Source organism: Jaculus jaculus, chromosome 16 (assembly GCF_020740685.1).
Source record: "Jaculus jaculus isolate mJacJac1 chromosome 16, mJacJac1.mat.Y.cur, whole genome shotgun sequence".
NCBI classification, from domain to species: domain Eukaryota; kingdom Metazoa; phylum Chordata; class Mammalia; order Rodentia; family Dipodidae; genus Jaculus; species Jaculus jaculus.
Genome location: NC_059117.1, coordinates 16,556,501 through 16,576,848, shown reverse-complemented (window position 1 = coordinate 16,576,848; position 20,348 = coordinate 16,556,501). Strand labels below are relative to the sequence as shown.

The 20,348-nt window shown below is 43.9% G+C and overlaps 1 protein-coding gene across 1 annotated transcript in view; it reads left to right on the top strand.

Annotated features, from left to right (window-relative positions):
- Positions 1-1,729, top strand: part of Ptpn12 (protein tyrosine phosphatase non-receptor type 12) — an 87,430-nt gene extending 85,701 nt beyond the window's left edge. The window contains exon 18 of the mRNA XM_004652893.2: positions 871-1,729. Coding sequence (XP_004652950.2) covers positions 871-932 — 62 coding nt within the window. The 3' untranslated portion in view covers positions 933-1,729. The remainder of the gene's footprint in view (positions 1-870) is intronic.
- The last annotated feature ends 18,619 nt before the right edge of the window (positions 1,730-20,348 follow it).

Here is a 20,348-nt window from a genome sequence, read left to right as displayed (position 1 = left end):
CAAAAAACAAAACAAAGAAAGTGTTTTAAAAGAATTGTATTATAGTGGGGCGTGGTGGCGTACACCTTTAATCCCAGCACTTGGGAAGCAGAAGTAGGTGGATCACTGTGAGTTTGAAGCCACCCAGAGGCTACATAGTGAATTCTAGGTCAGCCTAGGCTAGAGTGAGAAACCCTACCTAAAAAACAAACAACAATGACAAAAAAAAAAAAAAAAAAAAAACCAGAAGAATAATTGCATTATGGAGTCTGGGGATGTAGCTCAGTCAGTGGAGTGCTTTCCTGGATGCACAAACCCTGGGTTCGCTCCCCGGGACTTCAAGACCTGGGGGTTGTGGTGCTGCCTCTAGTCCAGTGGCTCAGAAAGTAGGACCAAAAAGTACAAGATTATTTTCAGCTACATGGTGTGTCTGAGACCAGTCTGGACTACGCAAGACTCTGTCTTTAAATGCTTGAGCAAAGGTTTTGTGTTAGGAACACTAATTTGTCTTACTTGTTTTGACTCTTCCTTTGTGATAGAATTGGTTTCAGCTGCTACTTTTGTTGCTTTGGTTTTCTTTTACTATGAGATGGACTTTTGGAGCGTGGGCAAGGCTGCCCTTGGTCCCTGCCTCACGGGGTCCTCATTCCTTGTTCTTCGTTTCTTCGTAGCGGCAGGCATGTACGCCATCAAGCCCAGTCATTTTCAATAGTTCGTCAAGAATTGTTTTATTTTTCAGATATCCACATGAAATATAATTGTCCTATCAATTTTGTCTTAAAATTCCTTCTATAATTGTATTTGTTCCAGAATATGAGAATGTGAATGTCTTCTTGATTGTTGAAAAGTATTTCCGAACATTAACTGGTTGTTGTGCCACTTTGGCTATAGGCTTCGGTAATCGCTGTGGAAAACCCAAAGGACCAAGAGACCCACCTTCAGAATGGACGTGACTCGGGGTTGACAGACACTTTAAATTATACTGGAAAAATCAAGTGCCACCGAAAACCAGATTTATAGTATTCCATCTTCAAAATGTGGAGCTCACAGCAGTGTAGATTGTTACCTTGATGTTTTTTGGTGGGGCCATCTACCTGCCTTCTACTATACTTAGGAAAAAGTATTACACATGGTTTATTTTGTAACTTCAAGTATTATTGCCTTAATGTCTCTTAACCCTGTTACACGCTGCTTGTAGACCTGTTAATATAGTAATACTTTTATGACAAATTGAGTTTAAGGACTACTTTTCCGCTGTTTTATCATGTATGCATTATTTTGTATATGTACAGGGCAAGTCGGTATATAATTTGATAAAGTCACAGTCATAAAATATTATTAACAGAAGATGTAAGAAATTTCTGCATGTTCTAAATCTTTGTGTACCTTGTTTGTAAATATATTTGCCCTGAAGTTTTAGAAAATAGTTTCTGAATTTTAAAATTGCTGGATTCATGCAGCCAGCATCACAGGTTGTCAGAGATCAAAGATTGTAATAATAATACATTTTGTAAATTGTAAGCAAAAAAGTTATTTTTATATTATATACTGTCTAATTGTTCATCCTAATGGTTCTTGTTTTCACCTAGTCATGGAGATTCAGTAAGTGCCTTGGAACAATATTGAATTCTCTTAGCTCGTGTGTGTTCCTTTAATATTTGAACTCAACCAGGATTAGAAGACTATCAGAACGAACATATATATGTTTCAGGACATTTGACCTGCCATTAAAGAACAGAACAAAACAGTTTTACAGTGCCTACACTTTGCCTTGTTTTTATTAACTAGACTTATTATTGCTGGCTCTGTCTTACCTTTTAAGTCATGAATGTGAGTGAGAAGATAGAAATAATGCTGTGTGTCTCTGTAAACACAGGTACTTGGAAGACAGGCGGGAGAGTCATTTGATCACTCAAACACACAAGTTTGAGATTAGCCTGGACAATATAGTGTTGTCTAATCACCCCCCCCCCCCCATAAAAAAGAGGAAGCTGAGTTAGGAATATGGCCTTGAGATCAAGGCCAGCTTAGCCTACAGAGTAAGTGTGCGTGTGTACTCACGCATAACCATATGTGAGGGGATCAGAGGACAGGTCAAGATGTCTGTTCGGTCTTTGAGGCAGGGTCTCTTGCTACTATAAACAAACTGACACGTTACAGAGAAACATCAATGTAGTTGGCCTGCAAGCTGCCAAGCCTCTGCTCCACCTCCCCTTGCTTAGGCACCTTAGGGTCACAGATGTGTGAGCCACTTTGCACTGGGCTCTATGTTGGCGCTAGGAAATTTAACCCTGATTCACTAGCTTTGCAAGTAAAAGCCTTCAACCATCTCCCCAGCCCTACAAATGTGTTCCTTTATAAATCTTTGCTAACACTTGAGTTGGCCACAAAAAGCCATTTTAATGGATATGAAGTACCAGCCAGGTACGAGGGCCTGGAGTCAATCCCCAGCCCTGCCAATACAAAACAAAACAGGAATAAAGCCCACACGGTCGGGTTGCTGAAAAACCTTTTCTGTCCTGTTATTTGTCCTCATGATGGTATTTCCAGTATTTTTCCAGCTTTGCCTTCTTGCACTGCCTTTTTTTTTTTTCCTTTGGAGCTCAAGATTGAACCCTAAACCCCACTAGCCCTTTGCACTCAGTTTTGTCATGGCCTTTTGCTTTTCTTTCCTTTTTATTTTTTTGTTTTTGTTTGTTTGTTTGTTTTGTTTTGCTTTGAGGTAGAGTCTTACTCTGGCCCAGGCTGACCTGGGATTTACTATGTAGTCTCAAGGTGGCCTCGAAGCCACAGCCATCCTCCTACCTGAGCCTCCCGGAGTGCTGGGATTAAAGGTGTGCGTCATCACGTTCAGCTTGGCTTTTTGCTTTGTACCATTGCTGAGGGCTGGTCATGTGGTCATTTGGACTAGCATGAGTTAGGCGCCAACTCCTTCCCAAGCATTGGTGGGGAGGGAGGTTAATAATGCTATTTTGCACCACTTTTTTTTCCCGAGTTCACAAAAGCTTGCCTTTTCCTGCTTGGGGCTATTGCTTACAGCATTTCGGTGTACAGAAGCCCCTAGGCTGCATCTACAGCGCTGCCAAACAAGCTAAAAATTTAAAAAGAGCCTATGCCAATGCAAAAAATACATATATACAAAAACAAAAAACAACTCTTGCTCTAAAGGACAGAGGTAGTTTATTCTGAGCCCAGTATGATTGACCATGGCCTGAGAACACAGTTGAAGTCACCTTGAAAGAAACGTTCCACTGAAAATGGTAACCTGAACTCTCAGTCACAGAACAAAAGTCATAAATCAGCGCATTTACCAAATAGCTTGATGGGGTTATCATGTAAGTGGGTTACAGCTGGGTAGGGGAGTCTCTTTTCTAGGTTTTTAAAAATACATTTTCACTTATTTATTTGAGAAAGAGGCAGATAGAGAGAATGGGCACACCAGGGCCTCTGACCACCGCTAACGAACTCCACAAGCACGTGGGTACTGCAGAACCAAATCCGGGTTCTTAATCTTAGGCTTTGCCAGCAAGTGCATTAACTGCTGAGCCATCTCTCCAGCCCAGGTCTCTTGGTTTGGTTTAGTTTGGTTTTGTGTGTGAGTGTGCATTTCCTTGGGAAGGGGTCATTTTGTTCTTTTGTTTTTGAGACGAGCTCACTATTCAGCTGTGGAGATTGAGCCCAAGGCCACACACATGCCAGGCTAGCACTCTCGTTGAGCTGTTCTCTCAGCTAGATCTCACCATCCCCCAGTCTTACTGCAACTAGTACCTAGGCCTGGAGGTAAGATGTGAAGAATTAGGAAGTAAATGAAATTTATAAAGTTCCAGAAGTAAGCAGAATAAGTCTCAGTAAACTCCTGAAACTGATTCACAAGGGTCCTCCCCAGCATTGTCTAAGAGGGGAAGGAGGAGGCCCCAGTAGGGTCCTGTTGGTTACTCGTGAACCCTAGCAGCACCCTTAGGACAGCCAAGGAGCAAGAGGGCCCAGTGGTCACTGGAGCTGCAGGTGGAATGGGGCTCAAGCTCCCTGACACAAACTCACGCCACACCCTTTGGAATGCCTGCTGCTAAGTGCATCTTTCCTGTTGTTACCATGGCAATGGGATGTGGAGCTGCCTGGTGGAGAACTTTTTGGTGGGCCCATGCTTTCCCTTCCCAGGCGGAAAGGCTGTCCAGGATACATCTGCATCTCGTGCTTGTCAGACACTGCATTTGCATATGGTCCTCAGAGCTGCTTGTACGGGACCCGTTTCCGCCTGCAAGCCTTCCCTGCCCGGGAGATGTGCAGCCTCCAGCTTCTGCTGCAGCGGGACCAGCTCCCAGCTCCCATTGCGATGGGACCCCTGCTCCTGCAGCCTCCGGCTCCTGCTCTGACCGGACCTGGGTCTCCCAGCCGACCTGGCTGCCACTGACTATCTCTGGCTGGGATCCCGAGGCCTGCTGGGGGCTCAGAGCCGGAGCCCTTGAAAGCAGCCTCGGAAAGAGTCCAGTGCTGTCGCCACCACCTTCGCATCCTCCAGTGAGAGATCCCAGCTTTTCACTTTTGAATCCTTGCGCATCGTGTTTCCATGGGAGGGAGTCTGCATTCGTTCAGCCTTCCATGAGAAGCACTTCCTCCTCCATGGTGGGGAGACAAGAAGCTGAAAGGAGAATGGCTGTACCTTAAGCCATAATGATGGCCGGGGAAGGAGACTCAGCCGAGCTTCAGGAATGCAGCTTGGGAGTCGTCACCACCGGAGTGGGCTCGCGCGTGACGCAGCTGCCATTGAGTCATTGACACCCCTGTAAGTACCTCCAGTTATTGCCCCGCGACACCTGGGCAGCACCTTATCTGAGGCAAAGACGTTGTTCACATCTCCCCAGGAAAAGGCTGGCCTCAGGCCTCTTGAGTTCTAGGTCCAGTGGGCATGAGCTACCGTGGTCCGTCCCCCGATCAATCTTTTTTTTTTTAATTATTTTTTGTTGTTTGCTTTCTGAAGTAGGGTCTCACTGTAGCTCAGGCTGGCCTGGAAGTCACTATGTAGTTTCAGGGTGGCCTTGAACTCGTACCACTGCCTCCAGAGTGCTGGGATTAAAGGTGTGCACCACCACACCCGGCTTTTTTTTTTTTTTTTAATTTTTATTTATTTATTTGAGAGTGAGCGACAGACAGAAAGAAGCAGATAGATAGAGAATGGGTGCGCCAGACCTCCAGCCCCTGCCAACGAACTCCAGATGCATGCGCCACCTTGTGCATCTGTCATATGTGGGTCCTGGGGAGAGCCTCGATCCGGGGTCCTTAGGCTTCACAGGCAAGCGCTTAACAGCTAAGCCATCTCTCCAGCTCCCTGATCAGTCCTTTTATACTGCCTCAAACCATTGATAAAAATTACTTTTGGGCCTGAGGAGATAGATGGCTTAGTGGTTAAAAGCACTTGCAAAGCCTGCTGACCAGACCAAGGTGCAATTTCCCCAGCACCCAGGTAAAGCTGGATGTACTAGGCCAGAGACCTGGTGTGCTATACACATACACGTGCAAATAAATAAAATTTGTTTTAAAGGACTTTGTTTATGGGGCTAGAGAGATGGCTCAGCAGTTAAGGGGTTTTCCTGCAAAGCCAAAGGAATCCGGTTTGATTCCCCAGGACCCACGTAAGCCAGATGCACAAGGGGGCGCATGCATCTGGAGTTTGTTTGCAGTGGCTGGAGGCCCTGGTGAGCCCATTCTATCCCTCTCTCTTTCTCTCTGTCAAATAAATAAATAAAATAATATAAAAATTTGTTTATGGATAAAGCATAATAAAAACATATAGTGCTTCAAAAAAAGAATATGATGAGCTCATGCCACTTTCCAAACCTGCCGTTTTCCAAAACCTTGTTGTTTTGGGGGGGTTTTTTTTTTTTTTGGTTTTGGTTTTTTGGGGTGGGGTCTCATTCTAGCCCAGGCTGACTTGGAATTCACTATGGAGTCTCAGGGTGGCCTCGAACTCATGGCAATCCTCCTACCTCTGCCTCCCGAGTGCTGGGATTAAAGGCATGCGCCACTATGCCTGGCTTCCAAAGCCTCTTTGTATCTAAAGCTACCAAGACATTTAAATTTCTCCTTTTTCATAGTAAACAGTATGGCCTAGCTTTCTTTGGGATGCTTATATAGGTCATATTTTTTACTTCCTGACCATTTTTGTAATGTAGTGATAAAACTGTTAGTATTAAGGTAGGTTCAGTCACTAGCTAAGTGATTTACATCTAAAAGGAATAGCCTCTTAAATGTATATTCTACCTCGGGGTTACGTAAAGTAACTGAAACTGGATGTTAAATTTTTGTATATGAGAAGTTTACTGTTTTGTCAGTTTCTCCTTTCATATTTGGAAGTTCAATTTACCATAGATAGGAGTACCAAATTTCTTCTTTTTTAGGTAACATTCTTTAGGCATTCAAAAAACTGACTCGCAGTCAGAAGGTAGAAATAAAAGATTTGCTGGCTTAAAAATGTCCAGACTAGATACTAGTTTATAGACACTGTTCTTTAAGGACAGATGTTAGTCCTTACATGACAGAGTAGATCCTTCCACCTCAACCTAGGCTGGGCATTAGTACCAGATAAAACTGATTGGGCTGGAGAGATGGCTCAGCCTGCGAAGCCAAAGGACCCAATTTTCATTCCCCAGGAGCCACATCAGCCAGAAACATAGGATGGTGCGTGTGCCTGGGGTTTATTTGCAGTAGCTAAAGACCCTAGCACACCTATTATAATTCCCTTTCTCTCTCTGTCTAATACAGTATATTTAAAAAATAAAAAGGAGCTGGGCATGGTGGTGCATGCCTTTAATCCCAGCACTCAGAAAGCAGAAGTAGGAGGATTGTTGTTTTGAGGCCACCCTGAGACTATATAGTGAATTCCAGGTCAGGCTGGGCTAGAGCAAGACCCTACCTCAAAAAACAGGCTGGAGTCAGGCGTGGTGGCGCACGCCTTTAATCCAAGCACTTGGGAGGCAGAGGTGGGAGGATCGCAGTGAGTTCAAGGCCACCCTGAGACTACATAGTGAATTCCAGGTCAGCCTTGGCTAGAGTGAGACCCCACCTCAAAAAAACAAAAACAAAACAAAACAAAATCTTCCTCATGCTGCCAGTCGTGGTGGCATGTGCCTTTAATTCCAGCACTCAGAAGCAGAAGCACCGGTAGGAGGATCGCTACGAGTTCAAGGCCAGCCTGGAAATACAAAGTGAGTTCCAGGTCAGCCTGGGCTAGAGTGAGACTCTTACCTCAAAACAACAACAACAAATAAAAACAGGCTAGAGAGATAGCTTAGCAGGTAAGCACTTGCCTTTGGAGCCTAAGGACCCCAGTTTGAGGCTCGATTCCCAGTACACAAATAAACCAGATGCACATGGTGGCACATGCATCTAGAGTTTGTTTGCAGTGGCTGAAGGCCCTAGCATGCACATTCTCTTTCTTTCTCTCTCTGTTGCTCTCAAATAAATAAATAAAAATAAACAAAAACATTTAAAAAAAAAGTGTGGTGGCACATGCCTTTAATTCCAGCAGAGGCAGAGGTAGGAGGATCTCAGAGACCCTATCTCAAAAAACCAAACAGATAAATACATGGCCCACGCCTTTTATCCCAGCACTCGGGAGGCAGAGGTAGGAGGATCGCCATGAGTTCGAGGCCACACTGAGACCACATAGTGAATTTCAGATCAGCCTGGGCTAGAGTGAAACCCTACCTAAAAAAAAAAAAAAAAAAAAAAAAAAAAAAAATTAAAAAGTCCTTGGGAAAATAAATCCTTGAGCTTGGAGAAATGGTTTAGTTGTTTTAGGTGCTTGCCTGTGAAGATGTCTGGAGTTTAATTACAGTGGCTGGAGGCCTGATAACACCAATTCTCCTCTCTCTCTCTCTCTCTCTCTCTCTCATAAAATGCCAGTCTGGGGCTGGAGAGATGGTTTCGTGGTTAAGGCATTTGCCTGCAAAGCCATAGGATCCTGGTTTGATTCTCCAGGACCCATGTAACCCAGTTGCACAAGGGGGTGCATGCATCTGGAGTTCATTTGCAGTGGCTGCAGGCCCTGGCGTGCCCATTCTCTCTCTCCCTCTTTCTGTCTCTCAAATAAATAAATATTTTTAAAAAGTGCCAGTCTGTTAAGCATGTCTCAGAAAAAAATTTAATCCTTATGCAACAATAAAAATTTACTTCTAGATAACTTAAAAAATCAGAATCTGTCCAGAGCTTTTGAACTGAGATGTGATTTAATTTCAGTTTTTAATACTTTATTCTCCAATTTCAGATCTCTATTAGATTGCTTGTGCTTTCAGACTTTCAGATAGAACCATGTGGATGCTTTTTCACAGATGTTGTCATCAATGAACTCAGTAAGCAACCCTTGTGTTTTTGCTACATGTTCACTGTAGACATATATTTGAACAAACTATGTCTTCTTAACAGATTAGTTATAATCTTGGGCTGGAGAGATGGCTTAGCAGTTAAGGCAATTGCCTACTAAGGACCCAGGTCCAGTTCCCCAGAACCCACATAAGCCAGATGCACAAGGTGGTGCCTGCATCTGGAGTTCATTTGCAGTGGTGTGCCTCTCTCTTTCCCTAACCCCCTTCTCTCTCTCTCTGAAATAAACAAATAAAATATTTTTTAAGTTAAAAAAAAAAAAAAGATTCTGGGGTTGGAGGGATGCCTTAATGGTTAAGGCACTTGCCTGTAAAGCCAAAGGACCTAGGTTCGATTCCGCAGGACCCATGTAAGTCAGATGCACAAGGTGACGCATGCAGGTGGAGTCTGTCTGCAGCGGCTAGAGGCCCTAGCACACCTATTCTCTCCCTCTCCCTCCCTCTCTCTTTCTCTGTCTGTCTCTCTCTCCCTCTTTCTCTCTGCCAAATAAATAAAAATAAAATATATATATTTTTAAATCTATTCCGGTTTGTCTTCAAGGTGCATATACTTGGTTAAACATGTAAATGACCAATGTTGAGACTACAAGTGGCCAGTGGAAAGAAGCTGGGCTTGGTGGATCTCTGTGTTCTAACTACAACAAATCTGGGCTTTGTTGAATGAGTTGGGGAAGGGAATTCCAAAGATTCCAGTCATCTTACTATTAATTTTCACAGTAGCATGGCGTATGTCCATGACTTAATGGAATAACACATGGGGCTTTAGAGCTCGTATCTTCCTTCATCTACTGCAGGTTTACACCTAAAGAGCCAACATAAGACAACCAGACCAGTAGTCAATAAATTGTTAAAAGGATTATCTACTATCAGGACAAAACAAGTGTGCTTCTGGGTGAAAAGTTCAACAGTAGGATTAACAGTGTATTAAATGAACAAACATATAGATTAGCTCTACTTCGGTGATATGTGAAAGTCTTAATGTCTTCTGAATTTTAGCAGTGTTTCCAATGTCCTCTAAAATAAGAATGTGAAAAATGCTAAGTGGTCGACTATACTAATAATATCTATATTTGGCTTGTCTTGTAGTAGAAATAAGAATACATAACATTTTGCATAGTTTTAAATACCAACCTGGAGATACACCACAATTCCTTTAATGTGAAAGAAATGGAGGGCCAGGTGTGGTGGTGCATGCCTTCAATCCCAGAAGAGGTAGTAGGATTGCTGTGAGTTGGAGGCCAACCTGAGACAATATAGTGAATTCCAGGTCAGCCTGGGCTAGAGCAGGACCCTACCTGGGGGAGGGTGTGGGTGGGAGGAATGCTTGGAGAGATGGCTCAGCAGCTAAGGTGTTTGCCTGTAAAGTCTAACACCTGGGTTCAATTCCCCAGTACCCACATAAAGGCAGATGCACAAAGTGGCACATACATCTGGAGTTTGTTTACAGTGCCTGGAGTCCCTGGCATGCCCATTCACTTTGTCTCTCTTTTCTCTCTCTGCAAATAAATAAAAATATTAAAAGAAAGGAACGGAGATTAGCTCAGACAATTTAGGCGGGGGGAAAGATTCTGTTTATACATTTCATTGCATTAGGAAAATGAAATTGCATTTGCAGGGAATTTTCTGCTGCCGTTCAGATTGACCACATAGATTCATATCTTTCAAACTGCAATGAGTTATTTTAACATAAATTATTCTATCTACAAAAATGATTTAAATTGAAGTTCATAGACGGTTTTACAATCGGCTTCATTTTCATTCACATTCGCTTGAACTTTAGCCTGAAGAGTTGTGAGAATTGGATTCCTCGAGTAAAGATTTCAAACAATTGATAGCTCCTTAGCCATTTGAGTCAGACGTGAACATCGTAGGTAGTTCCTCATTTTACCAGATGGGGGCAGCAAAACATACCAAGAGTAAGCTTATCCCTCAAAATCCAGAAAGCTACCTTAAGGCTTTTTTGGGTAGTTCACTGTTTGGGAATGTTTATGAAGACCTTGAGACCATGGAAAGCACCAGTACACCTTCATGCAGATGCAGGTCTGCCTGGAGGAATGAAATGATTAGTGTTCAGTGTTTCCTAGGCTGCTAATCTCACTTCACACTTTATCCAATCCTCACAAAAGTTTTGTGAGGAAGATAACCCTATTTCATGGATGAGTCATGCAAAGTTACAAAGCTGTCATTTAAATCTTCCTCCTATTCTTTTTTATTTATTTACTTGAGAGAGAGGAAGAAGCAGAGAGAATATGCACACCAGGGCCTCCAGCCACTGCCAACGAACTCCAGAAGCATAAGCCCCCTTGTGTACTTGGCTTATGTGGGTCCTGGAGAATTGAACCAGGGTCCTTAGACTTTGCAGGCAAATGCCTTAACCACTGAGCCATTCCCCAGCCCTAGACTTTTTTTTTTAAGTTTAGAGAGACTGAAGAAGAGAGACAGTATGAACAGCTACTGCCCGTGAGAACGCAGGAGGGGGTAAAGCTCCAAGTCTACCTTCCATTCTGAAATCCACACCCTTAAACTGCCAACCGTGTGGTAACAGTTTATATTGATTGTCGACTTGACCAAACCTAGAATCACCAGAGGGCGATCATCAAGATGGGGGCTAGCCTCTGAGCATGCCTGTGGTTAGGTGAATTGAGGCGGGAAGACCCACCGTCACTGTGGTGGGTGGGATCCTGGACGGTAGGGAGAGAGCTGCCCTGCTCTTCCTCACTATGGACTGACTGTGACCAGCGTCTGCCACCATGCTGTCCCTGCCCCCATTGATGGTAACCTGAAATTAAACCCTCCTTTCAACTGATTTCTGTCAGGAATTTTGTCCCAGCAACAAGAAAGTAACTGATAAACCTACTCTCTGCCTGTAGATTCCAGAGATGCCAGGAAGTAAAACGCTGGTGTTGGCTAACAAACTAGAAATGGGGCTAGCAATTTAAGTTACTTGTCACTCAACTTTAAAATATAGCTTGCAGGCTGGAGAGATAGCTTAGCAGTTAAGGCATTTGCCTGTAAAGCCAAAGGACCCAGGTTCGAGTCCCCAGGGCCCACATAAGCCACATGTACAAGGTGGCACATGCATCTGGAGTTTGTTTGCAGTGGCTGGAGGCCTTGGCATGCCCATTCTCTCTCTATCTGCTTCTCTGTCTCAAATAAATAAAAATAAGATATTTAAAATAAAATATAGCTTGCAAGCCAGACAGGGTACATTCAGGAGAGGAGGATTGCTGAGAGTTCAAGGCCAGCCTGGGACTCAAGAGTGTGTTCCAGGTCAACCTAGACTAGAGTGAGACCCTATCTTGAAAAAATATGAAAATAAGCCAGGCGTGATGACGCACACCTCTGATCCCAGCACTCAGGAGGCAGAGGTAGGAGGATCGCCGAGAGTTGAGTGAGGCCACCCTGAGACTACATAGTGAATCCCAAGTCAGCCTGGGCTAGAGTGAGACCCTACCTCGGAAAACCAAAAAAAGAAAAACTATGAAAGCAAAAGCACCATAGCTTTGAAGGGTTGCTAAGGGGAGAGGTTCAGGAGACCCCAGCCCTCCCTTCCCCAAGAACTATTGGCAGGTAATGGTTGATGGGGGGGGGGCATTTCTTCAGTGGTGTGAGACGCCCGTTCACCTGAGCCCTGCAGAGCTGCACAACTGAAAAAGCAGTGGGGTTTTGTTGTTGTTAATGTTTTTTTTCTTGTTATTTATTTGCAAGCAGGGAGAAAAGAAGAGACCGACTGAGAGAGAGAATGGGCACACCAGAGCCTCTAACTGCTGCAAACAAACCCCAAACACATGCGCCACCTTGTACATCTGGCTTTATGTGGGTCCTGGGGAATCAAACCAGAGTCATTAGATGTTGCAGGCAAGTGCCTTAACCACTAAGCCATCTCTCCAGCCCTTGTTTTGTCTTTCAATGCAGGATCTCAATCCAGGCCGGGATGGCCTGTAACTACTGTGTAGCCCCAGGCTGACCTCAAATTAATGGTGATCCTCCTATCTCAGCCTCCCAATGCTGGAATTAAGGTGTGTGCCACCATGCTTAGCTGAGAAAGCATAGTGGTTGTTTTTTTTTAAAACGTAAATGAATCTTAAGTATAATGTTTTGAAGCCACTTAGTTTTAAGTTTATGTAGCAGTATACAACAAACAATTATAACGGAGAGCAAAAAATGTTACAAGTACGTAAATGTGTAATGCAAATTCATGCTTTTCTTAAAATTTTGATTTTTGTTGGGGATTGTTTTCAAAATTCTTTTCCCTATTAACTCTCACTTTTCCACTGTTCATATGTGTATCACATGACCTACATAACCTGCTAGCATTGAGTTGCTAGTGAGCAATGAAAATGTCAAAAGACTGTATATACGAGCCAAGGAATTTCCAAAATAAATCAAAGGTAAATAGTAAGAAATGGGGCCTGCAGATGTAGCTCAGTGGTAGAGTGTCTGCCTAGCATTCTCAACCCTGAGTTCCAAAAGTTAGAACTGTGTCTGCTTGTTTCCTGGAACTATAAGGAGCTCCTGGGTCTGGAAGAGCGTTAACCCATCCCTAATGTAAAACCAGCAGTTCAGTAGTCCTTTCAGCAGTAACTGGTTTTCGGTTGGTTGGTTTGCTTGCTTACTTGTTTGAAACTGGGTCTCATTATGTAGTCAGGGCTGGCTTTAAACTCACAGTCCTCTATTTCAGACTCCGAGCGCTGTCATTTACAGGTTTGTGCCACCATTCCTGGAAGCAAGCACAAAATCAGATAGGGGTGACTATAGCTTCACTTCTCACCCCTCTCAGATAAATGGATTGTGTTCATTATATTACTGTAACGTGAGCTGACGAAGTGCAGTTACGTACTGAGATAATGCACGTTAGGATTTCAACATTTGAGTGGAGGAGGGCACAGTGTAGCCTGGATCATGGGTTAGAGAAGAAAACAAAAAGGACACAGGGAAGCAGGGCGATGCAGTGCTCAGGAATGTGTGAGAGCAATGATCCCCAGGACTCTTAATGCAGAAAGGTGAGAAAGAAAGGTGAAGGGGCTGGGCGTGGTGGCGCATGCCTTTAATCCCTGCACTCGGGAGGCAGAGGTAGGAGGATCGCCATGAGTTCAAGGCCACCCTGAGACTCTATAGTGAATTCTATCTAGGTCAGCCTGGGCTAGAGTGGGACCCTACCTCAAAAAGCCAAAAAAAAAAAAAAAAGGTGAAGGGGCTATAATGAGCGCTTCAGGGGGATTACTGTCAGCACTCTTCCTGGAACTGTTGGAGACAGTGTCTCATGGAGTCCAGAATGGCCTTGAACTTGGGCTAAGGCTGGCTTTGAACCTCTGATCCTCTTATCATCCCACTTCCCAAATGCTAGGATTACATGTATGTGCCAGAAATTTAAATCCCGTAGGTTCCTTCTATTATGTTCTGAAGCTCTTAAGAATTCTGGTAATGAAGGGCTAGAGAGATGGCTTAGCAGTTAAGTGCTTGCCTGTGAAGCCCAAGGACCCCGGTTCGAGGCTCGGTTCCCCAGGTCCCACGTTAGCCAGATGCACAAGGGGGCGCACACGTCTGGAGTTCGTTTGCAGAGGCTGGAAGCCCTGGCGCGCCCATTCTCTCTCTCTCCCTCTATCTGTCTTTCTCTCTGTGTCTGTCGCTCTCAAATAAATAAATAAATAATTTCAAAAAAATTTAAAAAATTAAAAAAAAGAATTCTGGTGATGAGAATGTGACTAGGGGCTCTTAGTAAATAGGTATTTTCATATTTGTTTCCATTTCAAACCAGGAAGTGAGCTCAGTTAGCACTTTTGTATATTAACTTTTGGAGAGAAGTCAAGAAAATTAGCTGTGAGAAGAACATAAGGGGTGGCAGACCAAGTGGTGAACATGTTAAATGCTAATACCGTTGGGTTTTGGTCCTTAGCCAGTGTTTTAGTCTTTAATTGTGAGCTGAGTTTCTGTTGCATACAACTGGAGAAGGTCTCGGGGAAGTCTTCATGAATGGCATGGCATAATGTAGCAGAACAGGAGGAGAACCCTTAAAGGGGGCGCGTCTGCCTGAGCTACAGTATGACCCTCATAATGGACACAGTGATGAGACCTGCCTGCAAGATACCAGAAACCGCTTACACGTGTAAAGTTGGGTAGTGTGGCCCTCCTACCCTGTGGCACAAGCTTGTTCCGTGTTCAGTGGCAGACAGATTCACCTGGAGCTCACCTGGGGCCAGTCCACATGATGCTGCTACATTCGTATGAGAAATTGAAAAGCTTTTCAGAGGTAAAGCTCATTCATTTAGTTTAAGATAACATCAAGACCTGTGAATAGACTGAGATTTTGTTTGTTTGTTTGTTTTGGTTTTTCAAGGTAGAGTCTCTAGCCCAGGCTGACCTGGAATTCACTATGGAGTCTCAGGGTAGCCTTGAACTCTCGGCGATCCTCCTACCTCTGCCTCCCGAGTGCTGGGATTAAAGGCGTGTGCCACCACGCCCAGCTCTAGTCTGAGATTTTTATCCTACTTAAAGTGCTTTCTTTTTATTTGTGTGTATGCACATGCACACATGCATGTGTGTATACAAATAGGCACACCAGGGTCTCTTGCTGCTGCTAATGAATGCCTATCTGGCTTTACTTGTGTGGCTGGGAAATTGAACCTGGGCTGGCAGACTTTGCAAGCAAGCACCTTTAACTGTCGGACCGTCTCCCCCGCCCCAAGGAGCTGCTTTCTTATTCTTTCTTCTAAGTATCACAAGGGATTTGTGATGGTTACCTGTGTGACGTACATCTGAAGATGAAGATGTGCGCAGTTTTGGAGTGGGGGTAACCAGAAGTCGTGCTTGTCTATAATCCCAGTGCTTGGGAAGCTAATGCAGGAGGGCATCCAAGTTTGAGGGCAGCTTGGGCTACATAGTGAGAGTCTGTGTCACATAAACAAGAGGTAAGACAAAACAAAAGAGAAGGGAGAGGGTCTAGCTTAATGGTTGGACAATCGCCTAGCAGGTGTGAGGCTCTTAAGTTCGATCCTCAGTACCACAGAAAGAGAGAACAGGAGGGGGAATCCCCAAACACTTTATTTTTGTAATGTTTTAATTTACCTATATTGTACTAAATATTCATTTAGTCATATTAAGAATACAAGAATAGCCTGGACCAGAGTGAGACCCTACCTCGAAAAACCAAAAAAAAAAAAAAAAAAAAAAAAAAAGAATACAAGAATAGGGCTGGAGAGATGGCTTAGCAGTTAAGGCGTTTGCCTGCAAAGTCAAAGGATCCTGCTTTGACTCTCCAGGACCCACATAAGCCAGATGCACAGAGGGGTGCATGCATCTGGAGTTTGTTTGCAGTGGCTGCAGGCCCTAGCGTGCCCATTCTCTCTCTCTCTCTCTGTCTCTGTCTCTGTCTCTCTCTCTCTCTCTCTCCCTCTCTCTCTCTAATAAATAAATAAATAAATAAATAAATAAATAATGAGCCAGGCATGGTAGCTCATGCCTTTAATCCCAGCACTTGGGAGGCAGAGGTAGGAGGATAGCCATAAGTTTTAGGCCACCCTGAGACTACATAGTGAATTCCAAGTCAGTCTCGGCCAGAGTGAGATCCTATCTAGAAAAACCATAAATAAATAAATAAATAAAAAGAATACGTGGAGGTCAGAGGACAATCTCTGGGTGCTGGGTCTCCCTTTGTCTGGCTCCCCGGGCCATAACTGCGCACAAGTTTTGCACGGGTACTACAGAGTGAACCTGGGCTGGCAGGCTTATGAAGAAAGTGTCTTAACTGCTGAGCCATCTCCCCAACCCCAAACTCATTTGAGGATACAAACTATGTGCAAAATAAATTCTTCCTTAAGTTGCTTTGTCAGGTGCTTTTTCACAGCAGCAAGAAAAGTAACTAAGTCTGTGCTTTTCAGCCACCATGGTTCTTGCAAGAGTGACAGAAGTGGGGGGAGGGGGCGGTGAGCTTTCTCTGAAAGCAACTGAGAACTTGGCTTTTATCACATTTTGCCTTATAATATTTCACTGACTGTGTCTCTTTGCTTTCTAGGTTCTAGTGTTCTGCAGGGCACTGGTATAGCCGACCACTCTGCAGACTCCTGCACAGCACCGCAGATCCAGTGTCCAAGATTTCGAACTCTGCCTGCTGAAGAACCAAAGACTGACATGAATGAGTAAATGATAATATGCATCACTGGAATGTTCTTAGGGTTTGTCGGTTTCTAAGCATGATTTTCTGGCCAACTGAAAATCCCCTGATATTTTTCCAACAGATTCTCCATTGCTTAGGTTAGCCAAAATTAGGTTCTATTACTTAGAAGCAAAACCCTGACAGAAGAATACAAAAGGCAGCCTGGTATCACTTTAGCCTTCAGCAGTCTTCTTTCTATCTGAATCCCTTTTTCCAATTTCCACCATGAAAGTCCTGAGAACCAGTCAAGCCTTCATCTCAAGACCCGTTGGACTCACAATTAATATCGTGACTTCAAATTTTTTTGTTTTTGTTTTTGTTTTTTTGTTTTTCAAGGTAGGGTCTCTCTCTAGCCCAGGCTAACCTGGAATTCACTATGTAGTCTCAGGGTGGCCTTGAACTCACGGTGATCCTCCTACCTCTGCCTCCTCAGTGCTGGGATTAAGTGCACCATCATGCCCGGCAACTTCAACTTCTTTTTTTTTTTTTTTTTTTTTTTTTGGTTTTTTTTTGAGGTAGGGTCTCACTCTGGTCCAGGCTGACCTGGAATTAACTCTGCAGTCTCAGGGTGGCCTTGAACTCATGGCGATCCTCCTACCTCTGCCTCCCGAGTGCTGGGATTAAAGGCGTGCGCCACCACGCCCGGCAAACTTCAACTTCTTATGAGGCAATATGCTTTTAACTTTTTGTTTATTTATTTGCACATACACATACACATGTATGCATGTGTGGGTGTGTCAGGACCTCTTGCTGCTGCAAATGAAAACCAGATGCTTGCACCACTTTTTGCATCTGTCTACATGAGTGGCTTGGGAATTGAATCCAGGCTGGCAGGCTTTGCAAGCAAGTGCATTTATCTACTGAGTCATCTCAGCCCCATCATGGGGCAAATTATTCAAGGAAAAGTATGCCCGGGCATGGTAGCACATACCTTTAATCCCAGCACTTGGGAGGCAGAGACAGGAGGATCATTGTGAGTTCAAGGCCACCCTGAGATTACATAGTGAATTCCAGGTCAGCCTGGGCTGAGTGAGACCCTACTGTGAAAAAAGTATGGGACTGGGGGAACTGGCTCAGCTGTTAAAGGCACTTGCTTGCAAAGCTTTCCATCCTGAGTTTGATTCCCCAGTACCCACATAAAGCTAAATGCACAAAGTGGCACATGTATCTGAAGTTTGTTTGCAATGGCAAGAAGGCCCTGACATGCTCTTGCCTTCTCTCCCCCGACCTCTCTCTGCTTGCAAATAAATTAATAAAAATGTTAAACAAAAAATATGCAGTGAAATCCTTTATGAACTTAGCATCTAGTATATAACAAGCTACTGAACTGTTTGAACACGCATGTGGAAATACCAGCTAAGAGCCATTGAGGAGACAAAGCAAGAGAGAGCCAACAATTAGGCTTGCTGCTAACTTGGATGAGTCTCTATGTTGAAATAAGAGACAATGCTCTGGAGGGTTGTATTAAGGCATATGTGTGAAAAAGGAGGGAAACGATTATTTTTGCTGTATTTGGCATTGGACAGGCTTCAGTTGGAACAAACTATATTTCAATTTACATGACTTGGAGCATGTTCAGAGGAGAATAGCAACTGATTAAAGGCTTGTGAAATTAGAGCTGTAAGAAGCTATTAAAAGAACTGGGCATGTACAGTCAAATACAAGCAGTTCAGACATAATGATGATTAACTATGTGAAGAAATGGTTCCAAGCCTGAGGTCTAGGTTAAACAGAAAGTTAAATGATGGGATTAAGGAGGAAAAGGCCCAACAAAATGTAGCGATGGAAAATGCAGACTAAAGGCTGACAATCTTAAGCTAACAAGCACTTAAGAAACTAGTATGGTAGCTGGGTGTAATGGCACACCCCTTTAAATCCCAGGCGGCAGAAGTAGGAGGATTGGTGTGAGTTCAAGGCCACCCTGAAAATACATAGTGAATTTTTCCAGGTCAGCCTGAACTATAGCAAGACCTTACCTTGGAAAAAAGAAAGGAAGGGCTAGAGAGGTGGATTAGCGGTTAAGTGCTTGCCTATGAAGCCTAAGGACCCTGGTTCAAGGCCCGATTCCCCAGGACCCACGTTAGCCACATGCACAAGGGGGCACACGCGTCTGGAGTTCATTTTCAGTGGCTGGAGGCCCTGGTGCGCCCATTCTCTTTCTCTGTCTTTCTCTCTTGTCACTTTCAAATAAATAAAAAGAAAAAAGAAAGGAAGGGAAGGGAACGAAGGAAGGGAGAGAAGGAGGGAAGGAAGGGAGAAAAGAAAGGAAAGAAAGAAGAAAGGGGAAGGAAGGGAGGCACTAGTACAGTTAAATCCTGCATATGGTTTCATTGAAACAATTGTATTCACTTTTGTACTCAATCAAATAGAAATAATTTTGCAATTTAAGAAAAAAATGCTTCAGTTGGATTGCATTAAACAAATGTGAATCAAAATCAGGGCAGAGGGCCAGGCGTGGTGGTGCACACCTTTAATCCCAACACTAGCGGAGGCACAGGTAGAAGGATCGCTGTGAGTTCAAGGCCACCCTGAGACTACATAGTGAATTCCAGGTCAGTCTGGAAGGCAGGGGACAATACAATACAGAATCTGAGGAGAGTGGCCAAGTAGAACCTGAAGTAAGTTGTGGAAGTGAAGAATGAGGTTGTACTAAGTGGACGGGTGTCACAGGACTCCAGAACAGGACCTGGACACGGTCCTGCCATTTCTGCACATGCTCTTGAAATGCAGAGAAGGGGCACAAATAGGGCAATGACCTGGATTTTAATTATCGTGTATGCTATCGTGCCAGCAGAACCTGCCCACGGAGAGGCTGGGATTCCTTTAAGAACTGGGAATATTATTGGGACAGTTGTACTGACACGGGCTGGCAGCATCATCAAACATGCAGCAAGAACTGGCAAATCTTAAGACAAAACTTGCCTTCACACAGGACACCATGTCTACTGCATCTAATGAATTTAGCTCTGGCCACCACTCATTTTCTTTTGCAATAAGCTAAAAGGGTAAAAATTGCCCGTGAAGTCATCGTAAATTAAATCATATCTTCAAAGTCCAACAGAAGGGATTATTTGCTTGAACTTTTATAAACTACAATGGATGGGAATGAAGAGATGAGAGACATCTTTTAATTTTTTTTTTTTCTTCTTCTTCAAGGTAGGGTCTCACTCTAGCCGAGGCTGACCTGGAATTCACTATGGAGTCTCAGGCTGGCCTCAAACTCACAGCGATCCTCCTACCTCTGCCTCCCAAGTGCTGGGATTAAAGGCGTGCGCCACCACGCCCAGCTGACATCTCTTTGCTCAGTAAAAGAAATGGTTCTGATAACTAGGCAATATAAAAATAAAACAGCACAGCTGAGGAGAAATAATTCCTCCAGGCTTCCCAGAGGAAGAAAAGCCACTTACTTGGTCAGCAGGACCCTGACTCATCCTAACACATAACACCAGTTGGAGAAGCCCTAGGCATTCCTCCCAGGTGCCTTGAGCTTCCTTTGGCAAACCAGTAGTGACCTCCAAAAGCTCATATGTGATAAATCTTGGCTAGCTACTTGGTCTTAAACACTCAGAAATGTATAATCAAAAATAAAGGATGCCTCAAATATTATATGGATGGCCTATCAAGTCTACTGGAGAACAACAGAACAAAAGCTTTCCAAAAGGGAAACAGACAAGGCCTTAAGGTATGTTGACCTCCTCTCTGCTAGTTCAAGTTCTGCAGTAAGGAAGAACAACCGTAGGTATAAGGATGGCTATTTTCAAGTCTATCATCTACTTATTGATGACTCTGACCAAGGGTCACTTCAGTCAAAAGGGTTCCTTATACTAGAAACAATGGTG